At 39.1% G+C, this 27030-nt stretch overlaps 1 protein-coding gene across 6 annotated transcripts in view; it reads left to right on the top strand.

Moving 5' to 3' along the window:
- The first annotated feature begins 1879 nt into the window (after positions 1-1879).
- CR2 (complement C3d receptor 2) overlaps positions 1880-27030 on the top strand; it is a 46682-nt gene continuing 21531 nt past the window's right edge. For 3 of the 6 annotated variants that reach the window (XM_070474539.1, XM_070474537.1, XM_070474536.1), the window contains exons 1-13: positions 1880-2246; positions 13559-13738; positions 15084-15183; positions 15607-15692; positions 17716-18114; positions 19720-19896; positions 19979-20081; positions 20691-20776; positions 21870-22259; positions 23858-24046; positions 24135-24234; positions 24450-24532; positions 25229-25636. In XM_070474539.1, coding sequence (XP_070330640.1) covers positions 1895-2246; positions 13559-13738; positions 15084-15183; positions 15607-15692; positions 17716-18114; positions 19720-19896; positions 19979-20081; positions 20691-20776; positions 21870-22259; positions 23858-24046; positions 24135-24234; positions 24450-24532; positions 25229-25636 — 2653 coding nt within the window. In that variant the 5' untranslated portion in view covers positions 1880-1894. The remainder of the gene's footprint in view (positions 2247-13558; positions 13739-15083; positions 15184-15606; positions 15693-17715; positions 18115-19719; positions 19897-19978; positions 20082-20690; positions 20777-21869; positions 22260-23857; positions 24047-24134; positions 24235-24449; positions 24533-25228; positions 25637-27030) is intronic. The other 3 variants (XM_070474542.1, XM_070474540.1, XM_070474538.1) reach the window with 2 other exon arrangements.

Here is a 27030-nt window from a genome sequence, read left to right as displayed (position 1 = left end):
AGGGGACGACAAATACTGTATTATCTTATTTACATGTGAAATCTAAAAAGAACGAGCTCATAATTGCAGAACAGATTGGTGGTTGCCAGAGAAGGGGGCAGGTGGGAAGTGGGGAAAATGAGTGAAGGTGGTCAGAAGACACAACCTTCCAGTTATAAGATAAATAAGTTCTGGGTGTATAACGAACAGCAGGATGACTATAGCCAACAATACTGTATTGCATATTTGAAAGTTGCTGAGAGAATAGATCTTATAAATTATTACAAGAAAACTTTGCAACTATCTGAGGTGATGGATGTTAACTAAACTTACCATTCTAATCATTTTTCAATATGTACATATATCAAATCATTATGATGTACACCTTAAACTAATACAATATTATATATCAACAAACTGGAAATAATTAAAACAAATATATGTTACCAAAAAAGTTAATATCATCTGAGAACACCCATACAGAAACTCTCAGGATAATTTTTGACCATATATCTGGTTATGTCATAGCCCAGTCAAGCTGACTCATAAAATTAACCATCACAAGTATCCAACAGGATACTATGGAAGTAATATAGTATGAGTTCTGAGACTAAATTTTAAATGACATTGCGACTTCTGCTTTTTTCTCTTGTTCTGTAAGAAGACAGTTGGAATATCACAAGGACACTCAAATAGTCCTAGGGTGCGGTCATCCTAGTAAGGATGTCTGGCCTCCAAACTACAGCCATGTGAGTGAGTCATCTTAGACTTAGATCCTCCAGCCTCAGTCCAGCTTTCAGATGACTGCAGTTCTGGCCAATGTCTGGACTGCAACCTCGTCAAAGCTCTCAAGCCAGGACCACCTTGCTTATGTGCTCTCAAATTCCTGACACACAGCAATTGTGTGAGACGCTGTGTGTTTATTCTTGCTTTAAATTAATAAGTTAAGGGTAATTTGCTACCTGCAGTAGGTAACTAATTTAAAAGTCATTAAACAAAAATAATTGCTGTGTACTTTCAAAACTTTCAAGGTCAGGAAAACAAAAAGACTGACGATCTTTATCAGAATAAATGAGAAAAAAAATCAAATGCAATGCATGATCCTAGAATGACTCAGCACCAGAAAAAAAGCAGGTGTGTGTTCATTTGTGCATGAGTTGGCACTTGCTTTCCCCCACTTTTTTGCCATAATAGCGAATATTAGATGATTGGAGAAATCTGTACTGTCTGTCCCTTAGGTAATACATTAATTTCCTGTTTTTGCTCATTGTACTGAAATTATGTAAGACTATAGTCTCATTTTTAGGAAATACATATTGAAGTATTTAGAAGAGGGGCATCATTCCTGTAACTTATCTCAAAGAGTTCCAAAGTAAAAAATTATATAATTGTAATCATATACTTATAAACCTATATGTGTATATATCTAAATCTCTATATAACTATATCATAGTTATTTATCTAGAAAGAGGGAGAGCCGGAGAATGAAGAAGAAAATATAGTAAAACGTTAACATTTAGAGAATCTGGGTGATGGATGTGTGGGGATCCTTTGTATTATTTTTGCAACTTTTCTGTATCAGTTATTGCAAAATAAAAAGAAAAGGACATTAGAGGTGGTTGCTATTCCTTCGTTTCCTTTGTAAGTAAACGATTTTCAAACAGAAGGTTGGAAACATGAATAACTTTTGAAATGAATTTAGCGAATCCAACCCAGAATTTTCAAGAGAGAGAAAGTGGAGGAAGGAGAAAGGGGAAGGGGGAGAGGAGGGGAAGGGAGGGGAAAATACGGGAGCGGAGGGAGGAAGGGTTGGACGGGGGAGGAGAGGAGATGATAGAATAGGACAGGACAGGAGAGCGCCAGAGGTTGGTCAGGGTAGTGCTATTTTGCTTCAGATCCCCAGCGGCAAAAGTAGATGCCCTGGGCTGCGCGGTCCGAAAAGTTGGAAAGCGACTGCACGGAAGACTGGGATCTGAGCCAAACAGTGAATCAGAGTTTCTCCGCCCGCCGGCCCCGGGCCCCCTCACGGCGCGGCCCCGCCCCCAGCGGCCGGCAGGTGTGCGCCCGGCCTGCACGTGGTGCCAGATGCTACTTAAGGGCCCACCTTCCCCGGCTTGCGGCTGCCAGCTTCTCTAGCCGTGTCTTCCCGGAGCTGCCGGAGGCTCGCGGGTCTCAGAACGCATCCCGCCGCTGGGGCTGCAGCCGCGGCATGGGCGCCGCGGGCCCCATCTGGGTTTTCTTGACTCTCCTCGCGCCGGGGGTCCTCGGTGAGCTGGGAATGGGATCACGGAGGTAGGGACGCGTCTGGGGGCCGGGATGGCCTCTGTGCCACGATGCAAAGGAAGCAGTCAAAAGTGAGAAGGTGGGACGACCTTGCCTGCTTCTCGCTCGCTTTGGGGCACCTCTCTTGGTCCTGAAGGTCTTCGCTCGCTGCTCCCGTGCTGGGGCCACCAGCATCGCAGGCTGCATGACGGAATGGCACTATGTGATCTGCCAGTGGGTCCTGTGGCGTGACGTGCCCGCTCCGTGCCGCCAGGACTCAGCCTGTGTTCAGCGCTCTGGGTCCGGCAGGTCTGCGAGCGCTAATGCCCAGACGCTTATCCGAAACCTGCTCGTGCTGAGTGCAGTTGCATGCTCCGCTAGGCGCGGGAGTTTCTGCACACGCTGAACGCCCTCCTGCCTAGTAAAAACAGCGCAGCCTCCCGCTGCCCTCCCAGAAAAAGAATACTGTCTGATTCCCCAGGCGAGATTCTCATATATTTTTAAAATTTTGATGTGATGTTGGTAGAGAGATTCTAAATGATAAACATCTGGAGCTACTTACAAAAGCTGATATGTGAATAAAAACTGCAATTCTTTGTGTTATTTATTGGCAAGGGCACCAGAAAGTGTCATTCAACGTTTATTATAATTTTCTTCCTCCAGACTGGCTTAATTTTAAATTGTAATTTAAATTGTAAATTAAATTACATTGTAATTTAAGATAGGAGTCCCTTGGTAATATGCTAGGTATAACCGTCTAATAATTTTCAGAGGACAGTGGATAAGAAATTTACTGTATACAGACCTCAATACCTACGTGACTTTTAGCAAGTCATTTCGTTCCCAAGCCTCAGTTTCTTGATCTTTAAAAGGAAGCTAGTGATAAGCAGCCCTACCCTTACTGGACTGCCCTGAATATCAGATGAAATTAGGCAAATGAACGCTGGATGTTCGATGTTATTACTAAATGCCAGTAATAAGATGACTATCTGGATCTGTTTTGATAGAGTCAGCATTTAAGTTTGACCACTGCCAACTTGCTAGGGGATATTGCATACTTTGGTTCTATTACAGTTTACTTTGTCAGCTTCCTGATGTTCAACTTTTTCCTGACCCTTAATTGAGCATTTCCCCAAACCATTATCTTCTCTCTCTTCGAACAAATGTACTTTCACAACTTTCTCTAACACATCTGTGCAGCATTGCTCCTGACCAGACTTCTTGCCAGTGTTCCATTCATTTTTCTAAATTTCAGAGAGGATGTTATCAACTGAAAATCAACTTCTTAGCAACCCTGTCAATTCATTGTTCCCCCAAGGATGCCAGAGCATCCCCTTCCAGTACCAGAGCAGGAGTATCCTCTCAGTCACTTAACTCCAGACACATGAAAGAGCAGGTTTACTGAACTGTCAGCTGTCATAACTAGTGTGCTTCTGTTGTTTGTCTTCTCATTCTCATACCAATATTCCAATCATTCTCATCATGATTACCTTTGTAACAACCTCCTCTCTTACAGGTTATTCTGATACCTGTCTAACCTTTCCAATCATGAAAACTAAAATTAAAATATCTTTTCCATTATTTCACTCCCTTGCTTAAAAATCAGAAAGGGCTTCCTACTGACTGTGGAATTAAAGTTAAATCTGATGCCTTCAGTCTTTCAAGCCTTTGGATCTCACTTAAGCATACCCCTGCTGATTCCCCACCGCTTCCTGGTCATCTTGCCTATCTGTCACCCCATGATCTCTTGCTCACGCTCTGCCCATGCCCTCCTCCTGACTTTTGCTCCTACTATGTACCCTCTCCTGTCCATCCCTTGGCTCTTGGCCAGTTCCTGCCTCTGAGCTTGCTTAAGAAACTCTTGACATTCCTTTTACAAAAAGTGTGTATACATGTATTTTTCCAGTTTCATTGAAAAATAATTGATATACATCACTAAGTTTAAGGTGTACAGCATGATGGCTTGATTTGCACATACTGTAGAATGATTACCATAGTTAAGTCTAGTTAACATCCATTTAGTTAACACAAGATGAAAAGAAAAGAAAAAAATTTCTCCTTGTGATGAGAACTTAGGACATATTCTATTAACAACTTTCTCACACATCATAAAATCATGTTAATTACAGTTATCATGTTGTACATTACATTGCTATACTTATTTTTCATATAACTGGAAACTTAAAACTTTTGATCACCTTCCTCCAATTCTCCTCCCATTGCTCTGTCTTTAGTAACCATAAATCAGATTTCTTTTTTCTATGAGTTTGGTATTTTTGTTTTTAGATTCCACATATAAGTGAAATCATACATTATTTGTATGTCTCTGACTTATTCACTCAGTATAATGCCTTCAAATATCATCCATGTTGTTGCAAATGGTAGGATTTCCTTGCTTTTTAATGGCTGAATAATATTCCATTGTATATATTCATCCACAACTTCTTCGTTCATTCATCTGTTGATGGACAACTAGGTTATTTCCATGTGTTGGCTATGTTTACATGTGTAAATAATGCCACTATGAACATGGGGGCATAGATATCTTTTCAAGCTAGTGTTTTCATTTTCTTTGTATATATCCCTAGAAATGCAATTTTTGAATTATATGATAGTTCTATTGTTAATTTTTTGAGAAATTATGGTACCTTTTTATAATACAGTCTTCTGGGTTCTTTTTTTTTTTTCTTCTGGGTTCTATATTACCTTCCAGAGAAATGTTTGGGAGTTGGTCTAGTAATTCAAGATTTAACAAGCATTCTGGAAAATTCTGAAGCAAGTGTCTTAAAGACCAAATTTCCTTCTCAGAGTGGTTTTGTTTTTCTCCTTTTGTCTATTTGCATAAACCAATTCAAATTTCCTACACTCTTAAATTTCACTCTTACCTTGACTGACAGCCTCACCTCATCCAACACTAAGGAAACAAAATCATTAAGAGAAATTCCCCCACTTTCCAATCATTTACCTCTGTCTGAAATCAGATCCTTTTCTCTCCTCTGCTTAAAACCTGCCAAGGGTTTCCCATCACATTGAGACAAAATCTGTGCTCCTTAAACTCAATGCCAAGCCTCTGCCTCTCTCTGAAATTCTCTGTATTCCTCACTCACCACGTCTGTTCCAACCATGCTGACCTTCTTTCTGTTCCTTAGTTGGAGTCACACTTGTTTAGCTATTGCACTAGGTGTTCCCCTGTTAAATACTTGTCTACAGGTCACCCCTTACCTGTGTCCTCAACATTCAGGTCTCAGACCCACAGTTATTCTTCTCTGACTCTCTGACCCTTACCTGAAGTAGTTCTTGCCCCAGGTCACTCTATCACATAACCATGTTCTTTTTTCCACAGAACACCTATCATCATATAAAACCTAATTTATTTACTTGTTTGTTCCCTTACCAGACCATGAGAGCAAGGCCTTTATCTGTATTATTGCCTGATGAATCCCCAGCATTCGCAGATATCTAGGAGTTCAGTAAGAAAGTTCTATTTTATTTTATAACAATGGAAGAAGTATCTTTCCTCCTGAAAAATCAGCTCCTCTTTCTGTATTCATGATCACAATCCATCCTCTTTCCTCTGCAGATATCCCCTGTCTTGTATCATCCATTTGTATCTCTCCCATGGGTGGTCCCCACCAGCAGTTAAATATGCCCCAGGGCATCCTTTCTTTGGTTGCAGGAAGAGGCTTCTCATGACCCAGTGGCATTCCACATTTTTGTCCTTTTTCTCATCTTTCTCAGGAAAAATTCTCATTGACTTCTTTCTCACATTTATTGTTCTCATTAATCCTCTCCAAACAGGCTTCTTTCCACACTATTATCCTGAAGCTCTTCTCATCAGTGTCAGTACTGACCTTCTGCTAACAAATCCAATGGTAATTTTTCTATCTTTACCTTTCTCAGTCTTTCAGCAAAAGCTGACTGATTTCTGCCTCTTGAAACAGTTTTCATTATCATCTTCCAAAGCAAGACACTTTAACCTATTTTTTCCTATTTTTACCTATTTTCTCTGGTTACCTTTAGTCTCTTTTGCCCTATCTCTAATATTTTCAGAGGGTCTTAGGGTTCAGTCCTGGGCCTCTTCTGTTTTCCTCCATACTTTCTTCCTAAGAGAACTATCCAGTCTCATGACTTTAAATACTATTTATATGTTGATGACTCATATGTATTATCTATAGCCCTGAGTTCTCTCCTGAGAGGCAAATTTGTGCATACAATTGCATTTGCATCTTAATGTCCATGGAGTATGTTAAATACACCAACTCTAAAGTGGAACCAATTCTGTACATTCCCCACAACACACACATGCACACACACACACACACACACACACACACAGGTCCATTCCAATCTCAATACATTGTATTACCATCAACCAAGTAGCTCAAATCAAAAGCTTAAAAGCCATTTATTAGGTTTTTCCTGGTGTTCCAGTAGTTAAAACTCTGTGTTCCCAATGCAGAGGGCTTTGGTTTGATCCCTGGTCAGGGAACTAGATCCCACATGCTTCAAATAAGTCCCAATATAGTCAAATAAATGAATAAATAAATAAATTTTGTTTAAAAAATCCTGGAGCCATTACTGAATACTCCCGTTCCCTTAGCCCCACATCTAGTGCAATAGATATTTATATAATATCTATTACATAAATAATATAGATATTATCTAAAATAATATTTTATTTCTACAATATATTCCTAGTTTATCTGTTTCTCACTGTCTCCTTGTATCCATGCTTTATTTTGTTTGGTCTAATTTACTTTAATAGCCTCCAGACTGCACTCCCTACTTCTGAAAGTAAAAGTCCATTCTCCATCCAGCTACCAGACTATTCTTTTCAAAAGTTAAACCAGATCACATGATTCTCTTGTTTGAACTCTCCAATGACATCCACCCAAAAAAACTTAGTGACATCCTACTGTAGACTAAGAAGCCCTGTGCAGTTCTTTCTGCTGGGCTTTCTAGCTTCATCCCATTCCACTCTGATCACCAAATTCCAGCCACATGTGCCTTTGGTCTTTGTGACCCCGTGGACTGTAGCCCACCAGGCTCCTCTGTCCATCAGAATTCTCTAGGCAAGAACACTGGAGTGAGTAGCCATGCCCTGGGATCTTATCAACCCTCGGATCGAACCTAGGTCTCCCACATTGCAGGCAGATTCTTTACCATTTGAGTCACCAGGGAAGCCCTAGTCTATCTCTAAGGCATAGAAAATCCATCCCTGATCTTAGGCTTCTGCCTAAAATGCTTTTATCCAGCACTTTACCTTGCTGACACCTTCTTATCCTTCAGTCATAACTCAAATGTCTACTCTTCATAGGTCTTCCTTAATCATCATAACTGAAGTTGTATGCCATCTGGTCTCCTCCTTTTCCCAGTCCATTACATTTTCATACATAACTCTGTTGATTTCCTTTACATATCATCTGTTTATTTATAGTCTATCTCCCTCTATTTTTATATAAATTCTATGAAGGTGAAAACCTTGTGTCTAGTGTTCACTAATGCATATTCTGTACTTAAGACAGTAGCTTGGTTAATATGCACACTGGTCATTCAAAAATTATCAAGTAGTAAGGAAACCCAGTGTTTTGATATTTGATCATAATAATTCTCATTATCTATAATATTTTCTCCTCCTACCTGCTATCTGTCTTAAATTTCAGGTTTATTTTTACTATCCTATATATTTGTTCTCTATTCATTTCAAATGGACTTCTAAACCAGTTCAGGTAAATCTCCTTAAACACAAATAAAAAATTAAATATATTTTTGTTCTTTAGAAACTCTTTGCATACTTAGTTTTAACATGGTTTATGTGATGTATATATCAATATTTTGTCACTATCTTCTATTTTAGATCCTGTCATTATTTATATTGATGTTTAGTCCTGATTTTAAAAAGATGTGAAGAGGATCCAACTTAAGAAAAATAATGTTACTTAATGGTTTATAGATAACGTTCCCTTTTCTTGTGTGGAAAATGTGATTTTGAAATTTCTCTCCTCTGACCTGGGATTTTGATAATTTCATTACAAATAAGAGCTGAAAAGTGAAAGTGTTATTTGCTCAGCTAAGTCTGACTCTTTGCAACCCCATAGACTGTAGCACACCAGGCCCCTCTGTCCATGGAATTTTTCAGGCAAAAATATTGGAGTGGGCTGCCATTCCTTTCTCCAGGGGATCTTCCCAACCCAGGGATCGACCTTAGGTCTCCTGCATTGCAGGCAGATTCTTTACAATCTGAGCCACAAGGGAAGCCCTACTAATAAGAGTTGGTGTCCCCCAAAAGAGAGAAAGTTCCCAAGTCTCTTTGAAGATAAGAATTTCCTAATATTTCTCATCCAGAAAGTATGATTCTTACTTAATTTCACCCCCACATGTCATGTTATAAAGTAACATCTACATTTTGCTTCTCCAAGATCTTTGTTGCATCTTAGTCCATGACATCACTACTAAATAAATCTTGTAAATTCAGATAGGTTTTCAGCTTGTGGAATTATTTAGGGTTGTTTTTATTCACACTGGATATGTATAGGGTGAATTGATACAAATTTTGACAGGGTTGTGAAGTTGGTCTTCATTGAGGTCAAACCCTGACTTTCCCCATAGAGTCTTGCTGTTTTGCAAAAGTATGTGCTTGAAGACATTTGTAGGTGTTAATGGAGGAAAACAGAGGAGTTGAGAAAAGAAACAAGAGACCTACAGTGTGACATGGGTCCCAGCAGTAAAGGCTATTCTTAGATTCTGTCGACTAGTTCAGTCACTCCGTCATGTCTGACTCTTTGTGACCCCATGGACTGCAGCATGCCAAGCAGCCCTGTCCATCAGCAACTCCCAGGGCTTGCTCAAACTTACATCCACTGAGTTGGTGATGCCATACAACTATCTCATCCACTGTTATCTGCTTCTCCTCCTGTCTTCAATCTTCCTCAGCCCCAGGGTCTTTTCCAAAGAGTTGGTTCTTCCTATCAGGTGGCCAAAGTATTGGAGCTTCAGCTTCAGCATCAGTCCTTCCAATGAATATTCAGGACTGATTTCCTTTAGGATGGACTGGTTGGATCTCCTTGCAGTACAAGGGATTCTCAAGTGTCTTCTCCAATACCACAGTTCAAAAGCATCAATTCTTCAGCACTTAGCTTTCTTTATAGTCCAACTCTCACATCCATACATAACTACTGGAAAAACCATGTCTTTGACTATACAGAACTTTGTCGGCAAAGTAATGTCTCTGCTTTGTAATATGCTAACTAGGTTAGTCAGAGTTTTTCTTCCAAGGAGCAAGTGTCTTTTAATTTCATGGCTGCAGTCATCATCTGCAGTGATTTTGGAGCCCAAGGAAATAAAAGTCTCTCACTGTTTCCATTGTTTCCCCATCTATTTGTCATGAAGTGATGGGACCAGATACCATGATCTTCATTTTTTGAATGTTGAGCTTTAAGCCAACTTTTTCCCTCTCCTTTTTCACTTTCATCAAGAGGCTCTTCACTTCCTCTTCACTTTCTGCCATAAAGGTGGTGTCATCTGCATACCTGAGGTTATTGATATTTCTCCCGGCAATCTTGATTCCAGCTTGTGCTTCATCCAGCCCAGCATTTTGCATGATGAACTCTGCATATAAGTTAAATAGGCAGGGTAACTTTATACAGCATTGACATACTCCTTTCCCATTTTGGAACCAGTTGGTTTTTCCATGTCCTGTTCTAACTGCTGCTTCTTGACCTGTATACAGATTTCTCAAGAGACAGGTAAAGTGGTCTGGGATTCCCATTTCTTTAAGAATTTTCCACAGTTTATTGTGATCCACACAGTCAAATGTTTTGACAGTTGATAAAGCAAAAGTAGATGTTTTTCTGGAACTCTCTTGCTTTTTCTATGATCTAACGGATATTGGCAATTTGATATCTTGTTCCCTTCCTTCTAAACCCAGCTTGAATATCTGGAAGTTCTTGGTTCAGGTACTGTTGAAGCCTGGCTTGGAGAATTTTGAGCATAACTTTGCTACGGTGTGAGATGAATGCAACTGTGTGGTAGTGTGAACCTACTTTGGCATTGCCTTTTTTTGGAATTGGAGTGAAAACTGACCTTTCCCAGTCCTGTGGCCACTGTTGAGTTTTCCAAATCTGCTGGCATATTGAGTGCAGCACTTTCACAGCATCATCTTTCAGGACTTGAGACAGTTTATCTGGAATTCCATCACCTCCACTAGCTTTGTTTGTCATGATGCTTTCTAAGGCCCACTTGACTTCTGAATCCAGGGTGTCTGTCTCTAGGTGAGTGATCACACCATTGTGGTTATCTGGGTCATTAAGATGTTTTTTGTGTAGTTCTACTGTGTATTCTTGCCACCTCTTCTTAATATCTTCTGCTTCTGTTAGGTCTATACAATTTCTGTCCTTTATTTTGCCCATCTTTGCATGAAATTTTCCCTTGGTATCTCTCATTTTCTTGAAGCAATATCTAGTCTTCCCATTCTGTTGTTTTCCTCTATTTCTTTGCATCGATCACTTTGGAAGGCTTTCTTATCTCTCCTTGGTATTCTTTGAAACTCTGCATACAGATGAGTACATCTTTCCTTTTCTCCCTTGCTTTTCACTTTTTTTTCTTTTCTCAGCTATTTGTAAGTCCTCCTCAGGCAACCATTTTGCCTTTTTGCATTTCTTTTTCTTGGGGATTGTCTCGATCACTGCCTCCTGTACAATGTCACGAACCTCTGTCCATAGTTCTTCAGGGATTCTATCACATCTAATCCTTTGTGTATATTTGTCACTTCCACTGTATAATCATAAGGGATTTGATTTAGGTCATACCTGAATGGTCTAGTGGTTTTCCATACTTTCTTCAATTTAAGTCTGAAGTTTGCAATAAGGAATTCATGATTTGAGTCACAATCAGCTCCCTGTCTTGTTTTTTCTGAGGGTATAGAACTTCCCCATCTTCAGCTGCAAAGAGTATAATCAATCTGATTCAGTATTGACCATCTGGTGATGTCCATGTGTAGTATCATTTCTTGTGTTGTTGGAAGAAGGTGTTTGCTATGACCAATGCATTCTCTTGGCAAAACTCTGTTAGCCTTTGCCCTTTCATTTTGTACTCCAAGGCCAAATTTGCCTGTTACTCCAAGTATCTCTTGACTTCTACTTTTGCATTCCAGTCCCCTATGATGAAAAGGGCATCTTTTTTTTGGTGTTAGTTCTGGAAGGTCTTGTAGGTCACCATAGAACCATTTAGCTTCAGCGTCTTTGGCATTAGTGGTTGGGGATTACTTGAATTACTGTGGTATTGAATGGTTTGCCTTGGAAATGAACAGAGACCATTCTGTCATTTTTGAGATTGCACCCAAGTACTGCATTTCAGAGTGTTTTGTTGACTGTGAGGGTGACTCCATGTCTTCTAAGGGAGTCTTGCCCACAGTAGTAAATATAATGGTCATCTGAATAAAATTCTCCCATTCCAGGCCACTTTAGTTCACTGATTTCTAAAATGTCAATGTTCACTCTTGCCATCTCCTGTTTGATCACTTTCAATTTTCCTTAATTCATGGACCTAAGATTCCAGGTTCCTGTGCAATATCGTTCTTCACAGCATCAGACTTTACTTCTGTCACCAGTCATGTCCCCAACTAGGTGGGCCTTTCGCTTTGACACAGTCTCTTCATTTCTTTTGGATTTATTTCCCCACTCTTCTCCAGTAGCATATTGGGCACCTACTGACTTAGGGATTTCAGCTTTCAGTGTCTTATCTTTTTGCCTTTTCATACTCTTTATGGAGTTCTCAAGGCAAGAATACTGACATGGTTTGCCATTCCCTTTTCCAGTGGACTACATCTTGTAAGAACTCTCCGCATGCCCTACACAGCATGGCTCATAGTTTCCTTGAGTTGGACAAGGCTGTGGTCCATGTGGACAGCTTGGTTAGTTTTCTGTGACTGTGGTTTTCATTCTCTCTGCCCTCTGAGGGATAAGGATAAGAGGCTTATGGAAGCTTCCTGATGGGGGAGACTGACTGTGTGGGAAACTGGGTCTTGTTTCGATGGGTGGGGCCATGCTCAGTAAATCTTTAATCCAATTATCTGTGCATGGGCAGGGCTGTGTTCCCTCGCTGTTGCTTGGCCCATGCCTCCACCAGAGACTCCTGTCTATATGACTCCACCAATAGAAGTGTTGGCTACAAAAAGGCTGGATCCAGCTATAACCTTGGGAGTGCTGTGTTTTCCTCTGTGTCAGTTAGTTCATGTTTGTTCTTTGACTTGCACCTGTAACTATTTCAGATTTGTTTGAAAAAGGAGATTTATAGATTTAATATTCAAATATACCATCATTCTGGAGTTGAAACTTGAACTGTCTTTCATATCTAGAAAAATTATTTTCAAGGTACATTCTTAAGCATCAGGGAATTACAGTTTTTTTTTTTCCCTCATCTCCTAGAATAAGATTTGTTTCTTCTTCATCATCATTATCACGATTATTTTAAGTCGCAGGGACCTATCTTGAAACAACTATCTCCTTTTATCTGGTACCCATCAGAAAGTATTTACTAAATGCTTTAGGGGGCATATTACTCCATTAGGTAAATGGAAAAAATAATGAAGAATAAAAAAATCCTATTTTCTCTTTGCTAGGACCTAAAGGTTTAAAGATTAAAATAGGAATGTTAATTCATAAAAATAATTTTGGAGGTTTTTGCATGAGATGAGCTTACAAGATCTGATATACTTGATATACTTGCTTCCTGTGATATTGCAGAAAAGTTTTTATACCATTTTAGTTTTTATTTATGAGATTTTATAAAGGTGGAACTCCAGGGTCTTTATGGAATTTTATTAAAATATCATTTTCTTCAGCTCTTCTTCTGAAGTCTGTCATAAAAAGTCTTTGAACTCCTGAGCTTGTTTCTCTGCATATGCATTCATACTGTAAGATACATTTTCTTTGCTACTGCTAAGTCACTTCAGTCGTGTCCAACTCTGTGCGACCCCATCCCTGGAATTCTCCAGGCAAGAACACTGGAGTGGGTTGCCATTTCCTTCTCCAATGCATAAAAGTGAAAAGTGAAAATGAAGTCGCTCAGTCATGGCCGACTCTTCGCAACCCCATGAACTGTAGCCTACCAGGCTCCTCTGTCCATGGGGTTTTCCAGGCAAGATTACTGGAGTGGGGTGCCATTGCCTTCTCCACATTTTCTTTGGCCCCCCCAATATCTACATATTAGATTTAATTTCTAAAGATCAAATTTGTCATTGTAACTGGTGACCATACAGAAGCACAGTAGAGATTTTAGCCTCTCTTAGTTTTGATATTCCTGTGATCTTTGTCTCTAGGTCAGTGTAAATCCCTGCCAAGGTATCCTTTTGCTAAGCCTAAAATTCAGAGTGATCAGTCTGAGTTTGCTGTTGGCGAAACTTGGGAATATGAATGCCTTCCTGGGTATTTCAAGAAGTCATTCATTGTCACCTGCCTAAAGACTTCCAAGTGGTCAAATGCTCAGCAATTCTGTAAACGTGAGTAATATGTAATAGAAGAATCTTTGCATCTATAGCATGTCTCTATGGGCTAACCTGTAATTTTCAAGATAAAAGATAAGAAAATTAGTCAGTAATCTCAAATGAATGGGTTCCTAGGTTCTCCATGTTTTCTTTTACTCCTAAGGGTATTAGATATTGGGTATTGGAGTTAAATCATCACAGCTGGCCAACTCTGTTTATCCTATAATCTCCATGACTTTGTTCTGTGGTCTGTGTACTGTGTTACAGTGATCTTACAAGTTAATATATTAGTATATACATATATATATATATATATATATATAAGTATAAACTAATATTAGTTTCACCTCAATCTTACCCAATTCAATTCAAGAAATATATTTGAATAACCACTAGGTATAAAGCATTAAGCTAGATGGTGGAGTTGGGGAGAGATATATAAATTAATCTGCTAGTCTCTGTCTTTGCAGAATGCCTATATTATTTGTACTATGGTATAATTTCTTATATCTATAGAGATAAAATTATATGACATCACAAATAAGTAAATAATAAGTGCTATCTAGGAGATCAGGGAAATCTGGGCATTACAGACAGAAAAAACAGCATATGTCAACATATAAAGATATGGAAGAACATGATGTCTTTGGAAAATAGAAAATAGAAAAAACATTATGGTTGGAGCATAAGGTTCATGGTGAGAAATAGTAGATGGTGAGGACTGGACGTTAACTGTGGTGGGCCATACATTCTTTTCCAATGAATATTGGTAAGTGATTGTAAGTTTTTGAATGTGGGGAGTGGCATGACTGCATTTGTGATTCTGAATGATAATGTGTGCAGTGGCGTAAAACATGTACTGGACCAGTGGCAACCAGCATTAGAAAGGTAAATTTTATTACTCAGTGATCTAATGAGAGATTTTAGCAGTAGCAAAATAATTGGTTTGAAGAGAGATTTCTGTAATCTAGTCATGAAAACTTGATGATCAATTGAATTAAGGACAGGTGGTAAATAATGAGTTACAGAAAGGAAATGATAACTTTTTTTTTTTTTTAAGCCACAAGACTTGGTAGATGTTGCCATCAACTGACAGAGTATAAAAGGGGGAAGTAGAGACTATAAATTATGGTTGACCACAAATAATATTTTCATCCATGCTTAGAAATATAGACTACATGTTTTAAACAAATAGTGTTATGGAGTTGAAAGATAAAAGTTTTCTAAATGTCCAAAATTTCTTTGCATAAGCATGAGTAGGCTACTCAGCAAGTCCAGTCAGATTGGAATTTAATAACAGCAGAAAAAAATCCCCAAAATCCCAATCCCAAATTTTTTTCTGTTTTGTTCTCGCTTGTAGGTAAATCATGTTCGGTTCCTAGAGAACTCCTCCATGGCTCTGTCCACACACCTCAGGGTATCGTGTTTGGGGCAACAATTACATTTTCATGTGACAATGGGTGAGTTGGCAGGAGACATCTCCAGAGTACATGGATATTAGAACAGTAGTGTCAATGGAAATCATTTGTCTTCCAAAAAGAAGATATGAGTAATTGCCACCCACCCTTAAAAATAGATAAATAAAAGAATCACCTCTCTGATATGTTCCAGAGAGAACTGTTTAGGATGACCCACTAGAGAGGATCCCTAGAAGAGAAAAAAATTTGCGCTACACCTCTTCCAATTTTAAATCTTCACTGTTAGTGACCAGGAGGTCAAATTTCACTTGTGTTTAGATTGCTGAATCTTATGTATGTGTCCATAGTCTTTCACCATTACTTTCACCATGATATTCTATTCTTTGCCATTCTTTCAGTGGAAAAAGATCTAAGCTTTTCTAAAATGTCCAGCTGGGAGATGATCACTCATCTCTTTATCTTTAGATATCGACTCATTGGTGGCTCATCTGCTACATGTGATTTCTTAGACAATACTGTAACCTGGAATACGGACCTACCCGTTTGTGAATGTGAGTAGAATTTTCCCTCTTGTCCCCCTCTAGAGGGAAAGTGGGCGTCTACACATCAAAATAAGTACCCAGGAAAGTTACACATGTTCTGAGCAGATCTGGACATAAATCTGTGATTTATCTTCTTCCATGCCCCTGACCCCATTGCCCTTTCTTTTGCTACTGTACCTTGGTGGTGAGTTAGTTCACAGTGATTGAGTGCTCCAGTCTAAAATATGCCACAAGACTCCACACTGCTAGCTTAAATCCATGCAGAGTGGATGGCACTCTAAGTACCTTTTGTAAGAGTTTATCTGTTCTATACATCTGAGTCTCTTTTTCTGTTTTGCATATAGGGTTCTCGTTACCATCTTTCTAAAGTCCATATATATGTGTTAGTATACTTTAATGGTCTTTATCTTTCTGGCTTACTTCGCTCTGTATAATGGGCTCCAGTTTCATCCATCTCATTAGAACTGATTCAAATGAATTCTTTTTAATGGCTGAGTAATATTCCATGGTGTATATGCACCACAGCTTCCTCATCCATTCATCTGCTGACTTGTGGACTCTGGGAGAAGGCGAGGGTGGGATGTTTCAAGAGAACAGCATTGAAACATGTATATTATCTAGGGTGAAACAGATCACCAGCCCAGGTTGGGTGCATGAGACAAGTGCTCGGGCCTGGTGGACTGGGAAGACCCAGAGGGATCGGGTGGAGAGGGAGGTGGGAGGGGGGACCTGGGATGGGGAATACATGTAAATCCATGGCTAATTCATTTCAATGTATGACAAAAACTACTGTAATGATGTAAAGTAATTAGCCTCCAACTAATAAAAATAAATGGAAAAAAAATAAAATTAAAAAAAAAAAGAGTTTATCTGTACTCTGGGGGCGAGAACTGGTGACTAGGTCATATTTAGGGGGTTTTATTAGGCCAGTTCCATGTATCTTCCTACTTTGCTACTTTTCATTTAAAACCATCTTTGAGATGAGCTTGCAGAATTTCAGCAATATGAGTTAATTGTAGGTGAAGTGGAAGTTTGGTTTGCAAGAGTTACGACAAAATTCCCAGAAGACTTTTTTTGTTTTTAATTGAGGCTAATTACTTTACAAAATGGTGGTGGTTTTTGCCATACATTGACATGAATCAGCGATGGGCACACATGTGCTCCCCATCCTGACCCCCCTCCCACCTCCCTCTCCATCCCATCCCTCAGGGTCATCCCAGTGCACCAGCCCCGAGCACCCTGTCTCATGCATCGAACCTGGACTGGCGATCTCTTTCACATATGATAATATACATGTTTCAATGCTGTTCTCTCAAATCATCCCACACCTCGCCTTCTCCCACAGAGTCCAAAAGACTGTTGTATACATCTGTGTCTCTTTTGCTGTCTCGCATATAGGGTCATCGTTACCATCTTTCTAAATTCCGTATATATATGATAGTATACTGTATTGGTGTTTTTCTTTCTGATTTACTTCACTCTGTATAATAGGCTCCAGTTTCATCCACCTCATTAGAACTGATTCAAATGTATTCTTTTTAATGGCTGAGTAATATCCCATTGTATATATGTACCACAGCTTTCTTATCCACTCATCTGCTGGTGGACATCTAGGTTGCTTCCATGTCCTGGCTATTATAAACAGTGCTGCGATGAACATTGGGGTGCACGTGTCTCTTTCAATTCTGGTTTCCTTGGTGTGTATGCCCAGCAGTAGGATTTCTGGGTCGTATAGGAGTTCTATTTCCAGATTTTTAAGGAATCTCCATAGTGTTCTCCATAGTGACTGTACTAGTTTGCATTCCCAGCAACAGTGTAAGGGGTTCCCTTTTCTCTGCATCCTTTCCAGCATTTATTGTTTGTAGACTGTTTGACAGCAGTCATTCTGACCAGCGTGAGATGGTACCTCATTGTGGTTTTGATTTGCATTTCTCTGATAATAAGTGATGTTGAGCGTCTTTTCATGTGTCTGTTACAGAAGATATAACATTTAAATGTCTTCTCTCTTTTCCTACCTACCACGCCGCCAAAGCTATTCCTTGTGAGCCACCCCCAGCCATCTTAAATGGAGACTTTTACAGCAGCAATAGAGACTATTTTTACTATGGAATGGTGGTTACTTATAAATGCCATGTTGGACAGAATGGGAAAAAGCTGTTTGACCTCGTGGGTGAAAAGTCAATATATTGCACCAGCAAAGATAATCAAGTTGGCATCTGGAACAGCCCTGCCCCTCAGTGTATTCCTGTAGTCAAATGCCCAATTCCAGAAGTTGAAAATGGAATTATGGAATCTGGATTTAGGCATTCATTTTCCTTAAATGATTCTGTGATGTTTAAGTGTAAGCCTGGCTTTACCATGAAAGGCAGCAACACAGTATGGTGCCAACCAAACAGCAAATGGAATCCTCCACTGCCAAAGTGCTTCAAGGGTGAGTTGGGCTGCAACTTTGGGGATGTAGAAATAAAATGAGATTTTTGGGAGAGATAGATGTAGGATACCTATGAGACAAGGATGGTAAAGACAGTGTATGTTGTTGATATCCTGGTTAAAGAATTTAAAAGTAGCTAGGCAAAGATTCATAAATTTTCTAAAATATATTTATTATAATACTACATACATATAGATCTACAAAATCTTTTCTACTATGCTTGATAAAGCCTTGAGAAAGAAAAGCAGCAATAACAAGAAGAAAGAGATGGAGAAATTGGAAAACATAAACTAAGTGAAATGGGAGCACTGAATATGAAATAGAAAAGGTGCAACAAACTAGATAAAAGTAAGAGATCATCATATAGTCCAGTTGTTTTTAAACATATCTACTCATTAGAAACACACCTGGAGCTCTGGAGAGAAAAGTAGCAATACGTGGACATTTTTATTTAAAAAAAAATCCAAAATAATTCTGCTATGTATATGGATTTTAAAAAGTAAATTCAAGTTTTTCTATTAAATAGTAGTTTTAGTGATATAGAATTCTGTTATTTTCTGTTGATCAATCATGATACAGTGGTATTAAGTGAATAATAGTTGCATAATCACAATAGTAAAAGATGTTTATCAGTTTTCACAATCAATAGCTAGACAAAATTAAAAGGTAATTATAATTATAATGGAAACATGATTAACCTAACAATATAAAATAATTACATACAATTTGGGGGTTAAATAGGGTGATGTGGTAAATGGGAAAAAAAAGAATTTAAAAGTAAACTTTGAAAGTAGTACCTAAATGTTGAAGAGATAAGTTTACTATATTCTGGGACATAGCTAGATATACATTAATTTAGGGGAAATCAGAAGACACTTAAAAAAAAAAAAAAAGCAGATAGTACCAGAGCCGATGACCAAAGATTTTTGATATGATTAAAATTGTATATGGTTAGATTTCATTTAAATGAGGATAAAATAAACTCTTAATCCCATTAACCAGGCCAGTGGGGAAACTTAACTGATCAGAATTTGATTCAAATTACTGTAGGTTTTATACATTCTTCTATTGAAAAATGTAGCGTTTATGGAATAAGGTTAGAATTAAGATTGAGTCGCTTCCCCCATTCCCCTTCTTTCCCCTACTTTTATTGAGAAATGTCCGACTTAGTAAAAACCTGGTACCGTTGGGAGTTCCTTCCCCAAGACTTAGACGCTTCATCAGTGGTGTGGGGACCAGGAAGAAAGAGGAGATTTCGGTGGTTAAAAAAAAAAAGAGGCATTATAATAGTTTGGTTCCTTTGGCTACAGTATTAGTGAGAGGATATCTATCTATTTAAATAAAACAGGAACATGATGAAGAGGGGTCATATTTCCTGGCATAGATCAAGATTCAGAGGAGATAGATGCAAAGTTCATCGTGTCTAAAATATGTAGCATATGGTCGCCCCACTCTGCCTCATCCAAAAGAGTGTCTGCCTTACACTTATGAGGGCTGACATGACCACCTTCATCCAACTCCTGCCAACCCTAAATTGACTTAGGTTGTAGAGAAGAAAGTTCTTATTTTAGAAATAACAGGCCCCTGGTCCTGTTCTTTTCTCAGGGTGTCTACCACCTCCACATACCCTCCATGGTAATTATAACCAATTGGATGAGGAATTCTTTGCAGTTGGGCAGGAAGTGTTCTACAGCTGTGAGCCTGGCTACACTGTCATTGGAACTAACCCTATACGGTGTACACCCTTGGGAATGTGGAGCCATCTAGCACCCAAATGTGAAGGTGCATAAAGGTCTATTTCATCTCAAGGAAACTCATCTGTTTCCTGACTCTTCATGTGCCAGCCTTGTTTCTTTTTCCCTAGTGAAATCATGTGATGACATTCCAAACCAACTTCTCAATGGCCATGTGGTAGTTCCTCCTAATTTCCAGCTTGGGGCAGAGGTTTCATTTGTTTGTGATAAAGGGTGAGTGCAAAGTGATCCATAGCTAGTCATTGCAAAGTGTGATCTTTAAAGACAGTTACATTTTTTTTTGTCTCTGATTTTCTCTCTCCTTTTTTTACCTTTTATCATCAAGAATTCTGTTATTAAGAGAATCCCATTTATTTTCTCCAAATGTGTGCATGGTCAGCCAAAGTTGGGAATTGTCCTTTCATCTGAGCAAAGATTAGGCTCAGAAATTAAGGTTTCTTTTATGGAGACTGAATAGATGTTGAGGGTTCAGTAAGAGGGGATCTTTGAAGTGAGCTTAGAAAACAAAGTCTTTGATGTTTTCTTCATTAGGCACTAAGGTTGTTTCCTTCTAATGGTCAAGAAAATCTTAACATTTGGATGCTGAAGATTAAAGCAAGAACTCAAGAAAAGAACAGACCATCAGGACTGTTTACTCTGTGTTTTTAGCTGGTCTGAAGTCTTCACGTAGCTTAGCTGATTCGCAATCTTGGACTTTTTCCTTAAGGAAAATTCTATGAAAATAGAGCCCATTAATACCACACCCTTGAAAGAAGTGTTTAGCTCCATGTAATGGAGAATTGGTTTGTTCTGGTGATAATTTGCTGCCCCTTATTGTTTAAGGTACCGGTTAAATGGCCAGTCTTCTAGTCAGTGCGTCTCAGAAGGAATGAGAGTATTCTGGAGTAATAAGTTTCCTGTCTGTGAACGTGAGTAGAAAGCAAAAATAAGCAAGTGTGGATCATGTCTCTTGATTTCTGGTGTGTTCTCATGCATTTATCAGTTATAAAATCTTATCAACATATATGCTTTGAACATATATATGCCACTCTGTATGTTCTAGAATGCAGGCCAAAACTAAATTTATTCAGTTGACTACAAATGGTGTTGAGTATACTATGTGTATAAGGATAAAGGCTCTCAAAAGTTACTCCTACTGAAAATGAATAGCACTGATGCACTGACATGGTTATGCCACTTCCTCATCTGATGAGCAAGTCTTGGAGCTAAGTGGAGATCAACCACAAGTTTCAGAGGTTGGCAGTTTTTCCTTTATTCTGAGACTCACTCAGGAAAAGTGTACATATACTAACACAGCTATAAACAATTAATATTCTTCATGCCCATTAGGACAAGTAAATAAAAGATATTATTTGAAACCATTTCCTGTGGCTTCTTCAAAGGAGACAACCATTAAAAGAAGACAATTGACTTGCTGTGAGGATGCAGGATCTTTTGTAACAGGACAGAATGTGGTCTCTATACTTATAGCCCCAGTTGTGTTTGAAATAGGTGTTGCATAATTAGCATGCTCCAGGTATTGTACTTGTCCTTTTCAGCTACTTTTATCTTACTGGATTAGGAAACTGAGGCTTAAAGAGGGTGAGACTTGCCTAAGGTCACGCAGCTATTGAATGATCGTGGGGATTTGAAACCAGGCCTATTGAGCCCAAATTGTACACTTGTGATTAGTATGTCATTAACATTATTTTCATCTACTATTTACCTTTTGTTTCATTATTAAAGTTGACTAGACACAGAACTATTCAATAAATTCTGTTTCATTGTTATTGTTTGGTCCTAATTGCTTTTTTTGCTAAAGATCAAGAGAAAGGTAAGAATTTAGCAGCTTAGGGACCAGTCTTACTGAGCTGTCAGAATGAGTATGAATAAGAAATAAATTATACAAATTTCTAATCTATTTCTGAAACAGTGACATGAGATATACTTGTATCTTTTATCTAAATTCGAATCTTATTTTCATGATCAGTGTGACCACTTATTTTCTTTCCTACTTTTCAGGGATTTTTTGTGACCCCCCTCCTTCTATCAAAAATGGACGCAGTAGTTCTCATTCTGGTCCTGTAGCTCTTAATGCTGTGGTGACCTACACATGTCCCAGTGCCTTCCGCATCATTGGAGAAAGACGTCTTTTTTGTATAAGTAAAGACAATGTGAATGGAATTTGGGATAAAGCTCCTCCTATCTGTGAATATTACAATAGAGATTCTGTTTGCTCTGAACCCATAGTACCAGGGGGATATCGAACTAAAACATCTAGACCACCCTTTAGACATGGTCATTCTGTGACATTTTCCTGTTATGCCAATTTCACCATGAAAGGAAATAAAACTGTTTGGTGCCAAGCAAATAGAACATGGGGTCCGACACCATTACCAATCTGTGAGAGTGGTGAGTAGAATGAAAATAAAATTGAATCAGGAGCTTGGAACCTTGCATTTCTGTGCATGTTAAGTTTGGTATCATTCTGAAGGAAGAACAGTGTGAATGTGTAAATGGTAAGGGTGGAGGGAGGAAGCAAGGGAAAGGGTAAAAGTTATAGTTTCCTGTTTTTTCTTAGTTGTAGAGGGATATAAATATTCATTCATCAATAGAGCAAAGAATTTTAAAATATAATGGGAAAATCTAACTGAACACACCTAATAATTGAAAGGAATGTCTCACAACGATGGAGGCCAGAGTTAGTTTGGACTGTGGGAAGTGGATAGTTTAAACTGTCTATCTAAGGTATTGTCAAATGAAAGGAAATGTGGGATCTTAGAACAAAAACACACCAAACGGATTTAAAATTTATCTATAAGAGCTGTTAATGTAGTATGGCAGAAATGATCTGCCATTCCCTTTGACCTCTATAAATACTTTGTGAGTGACCCACACTATCTTCCAAACTCATCTCCTAAGCCATAACATTTCAAATCAAGTAACTTTGAAAATGGACATGAGTTTGCGCAAACTCCAGGAGACAGTGAAGGACAGGGAAGTCTGGTATGCTGCAGTCCATTGGGTTGCAAAGAGTTGGACATGACTTAGCGACTGAACAACAACTACTGTAAACTCTTCCTTTACTTTTATTTTGTTTGACTTATGTTGCTTGAACTCTAAATCTGAATTTCAGTTATGTAATTATGGGAACTGGCAATATTTGACAAAAATTGTACTATCAAAATTAAGTAATCAAAACATGATTCTATCTATAAAATATAAAATCTTGGAGGCATTCTGAAGATAGTCACAAATGAGATGATCATGGAAAGCAATTGTGTGTGTGTTTGATAGTCACTCAGTCATCTCTGACTCTTTGAGACCCACAGATTGGAGTCTGCCAGGCTCTTCTGTCCATGGAATTCTCCAGGCAAGAACGCTGGAGTGTGTTGCCATTCCCTTCTCCATGGAATCATCCTGACCTAGGGATGGAACCCAAGTCTCCTGCATTGCAGGCAGATTATTTACCATCTGAGCCATCAGGGAAGCCTGGAAAACAATTAAGTCTTTATAAAGACTTAGATAGGCCTCTATGTATTGACATGGAAAGATATAGATTATTAAACAAATAAAGCAAGGCATTGAATAATATGTATTGAGTATCACACACAGCAAAAATGTGTGTATAAAAAAATGTGTGTATATGTATCACACATAGGATAAAAAAAATATATTACTGATATCTGGCAGGATAATCTTATAAATAACAGCATGCTACTTTTGGAGCATAGGGTAGAATGGGAGTATGAGTGAAAAATGGACTTTACTTTTTGGTAATTGAAGGTTTTCACATGGCAAATATAATTCATAAAGTATAACTAAAAGATAATGTACTATTTGTGGTATAAAGTGGATATAATTAAACCACAACTGTTTAATCTTTAAAAGACTGAGTTGAATAGATCATGAATAGATCATGTATCATTTATTTGGATGTATGTACTGAATCAAAATACAGACTGTGAAGGAACTGTTATCTGATGACCTTTTTTCTAATGTGTGTAAAGATATCCCCAAGGAGTGTCCATCTCCTCCCACAATTGCCAATGGGCATCACACAGGGGAGAGTGTTGCCTCCTTTGCCCCAGGATTGATTGTGACCTACAGTTGTGAACCTGGTTATTTAATTTTTGGAAAAAACACCATTCACTGTTTGTCTTCGGGAGACTGGAGTGCTGTTGCTCCCACATGTAAAGGTACTCTAAATTGGCAATCATCTGTGTTAAGAATTTGGGCTATTATGTTACTTGCCATATTTTGCTCATCTTTGGCTTGTTTTCTTAGAAGCACTGTGTGAACCTCCACGACCATTTCTCAATGGGCAGATAAAGAGGCCCACTAGTTTGGGGGTTGGTGCAACTGTGAACTTTTCCTGTAATGAAGGGTAAGTGTCCAGAGGCCCAATGGGATTTCATACATTTGACTTATGTGTACATGTGTGAACTGTGAAACTATGAGGGCCGATGGACAGCTTGAGGTTGTAAGAGGTAATGTTGATAAAAAGAAGTTAGTGCCCACAAATTAAATGAATTTATCTTGGATTTTTAATAGAGGCTTTCATTCTGCCTAATCATTCTGAATGACCTCCTTTGTCTCCAGGTATCGGTTACAAGGACCACTTTCTAGCCAGTGTGTAATTGTTGGACAGCGTACTTTTTGGACCAGGATGCCAACGTGTGAAGGTAAGTTGGGCAACTGTACTTTGTAACTTGCTCCTCGGCCAGAGGTTCAGCAAGACACTGCATTCTCAGCTTAACTGAAAGTTTTTTGTCCAGGTGTTACTATATAGGATCTTATAGAACAAAGATCTCTAGAAGAGAGAGATCTGTTTTCATACTGCTCACGGGGTTCTCAAGGCAGGAGTACTGAAGTAGTTTGCCATTTCCTTCTCCAGTGGATCACATTTTTTCAGAACTCTCCACCATGAACATCCATCTTGGGTGGCTCTGCACAGCATGGCTCATAGTTTCATTGACTTGCACAGGCTGTGAAGAGATCTTTAGATTTTAAGGGATATATTCTTCATTGAAGCATCCTTGTATTATCTCTTTATCCTTTGCTTACTCAGGTAAAATAGGGTTCCTGAGCATTTCTTTCTCTGAAAGTTATGTACAATTGCCATCCAGGCCATGCACATAATGGAGATTTTATACTTGGTAAAAGAAATAAAAGGATCAGCAAAGTAGATATATTCAGGAACAAAATTTTAGATCATACTTTCTGAATTATTTTGCTATAGCTGCTTTGACAGATTCATTACAGATTCAAACACTATTGTCCCTGAACCCAGGACGTGAGAGTGGCATCTAGAAACACCGGAGACATTCTTGGTTGATAGTACAGCTGTAACCTTGTCAACTCTCTCTCTAATTTTCTAGAAATTTTTTGCCCATCACCACCTCCTGTACTCAATGGAAGACATACAGGCACCTCTTCAGTGATCTTTCGATATGGACACACAGTCAGTTACACCTGTGACCCGGGCCCAGAGGAGGGAGTGAGCTTCATCCTCATTGGGGAGAGGACAATCCGTTGTACCGCTGGCAGTCAGAAGACTGGGGCCTGGAGTGGGCCTGCCCCACGCTGTGAAGTTTCTGTGTCTGAGGTTTGGTGTCCACCTCCTCAGATCCCAAGAGGCCAAATATCATCTGGGCAGAAAGATCGATATTCCTACAATGACACTGTGGTATTTGCTTGCGTATTTGGCTTTACCATGAAGGGTAGCAAGGCAGTCCGATGTAATGCCCAAGGCACATGGGAACCATCAATACCAGTCTGTGAAAAGGGTGGGTATTCCAATGTTCAGAATAAGTCCCACTGATTCCTTCTTTAGAAACATTAGAGAAGGTGTTACGAACTTCAGCAGGACCTTTTCCAGCTTCCAGTCCCCTCAGTTATACCAAGTATCAGTTTAGTTCAGTTACTCAGTCATGTCTGACTCTTTGTGACCCCCATGGACTGCATCATGCCAGGCCTCCCTGTCCATCATCAACTCCCAGAGCTTGCTCAAACTCATGTCCATTGAGTCGGTGATGACATCCAACCATCTCATCCTCTGTCATCCCCTTCTCCTCCTGCCTTCAATCTTTCCCAGCATCAGCATCTTTTCCAATGAGTTAGCCCTTCACATCAGGTAGCCAAAGTATTGGAACTTCAGCATCAGTCCTTCCAATGAACATTCAAGACTGGTTTCCTTTAGGATATACTGGTTGGATCTCCTTGCAGTTCAAGGGATTCTCAAGAATCTTATCCAACACCACAGTCCAAAATCATCAGTTCTTTGGTGCTCAGCTTTCTTTATGGTCTGACTCTCACATCCATATGTGACTACTGGAAAAACCATAGCATTGTCTATACAGACCTTTGTTGACAAAGCAATGTCTCTGCTTTTTAATATGCTGTCTAGGTTGGTCATAGGTTTTCTTTCAAGGAGCAAGTGTCTTTTAATTTCATGACTGCAGTCACCATCTGCAGCAGTTTTGGAGCCCAAGAAAATAAAATCTGTCACTGTTTCCACTGTTTTCCCATCCCTGGGTTGGGATCTTCCCACCTTGCAGGCAGATTCTTTACCATCTGAACCACTAGGGAAGCCCAAGAATACTGGAGTGGGTAGCCCATCCCTTCTCCAGGAGATCTTCCCAACCCAGGGATCGAACCAGGCTCTCCTGCATTGCAGGTGGATTCTTTACCAGCTGAGCCACCAGGGAAGCTTACCCACAGCAGATATAGTGAATATAAGTTATGCAGAAGCCTTTAAAAACACTGTCTGCCATCCATCTTGTGGAAGTATCCTTGGCAGAAAAACATTAGGGGCTCACTAAGTTGTCCATTTCTTTAAAGAAAAAAAAAAAAACTGGGAAAGATGTTTGCTTGTCTTAACAGTGATTTCTTAAAAGAGACTTTAGGAAAATCCCACCCTACAGATAGATCAGAATCTCCCATTAGAAGCATACAAGAGGATTCCTTAAGACACGAAGAGACAGCAAATAGTTGGAGCACTCAGTTGGAATGGAAAACAATCTACAGCAGTCTAAATGCAGAAAAAACATAAAATGATAACTACTGATCTGAAGTTAGCAAAACTGGGCTGCCGGGTTACATCTGTGCGTGCACCCGCGGCCAGAATGCAGGGGTAGCACTGATATCAGTATCTTTGGCTCGCTTTTCTCTGATGTTCACA

This window comes from Odocoileus virginianus, chromosome 11 (assembly GCF_023699985.2).
Source record: "Odocoileus virginianus isolate 20LAN1187 ecotype Illinois chromosome 11, Ovbor_1.2, whole genome shotgun sequence".
Classification (NCBI taxonomy): Eukaryota; Metazoa; Chordata; class Mammalia; order Artiodactyla; family Cervidae; genus Odocoileus; species Odocoileus virginianus.
Note: the sequence above shows the minus strand (reverse complement) of the source record. Positions and strands in the feature narration are given on the sequence as shown.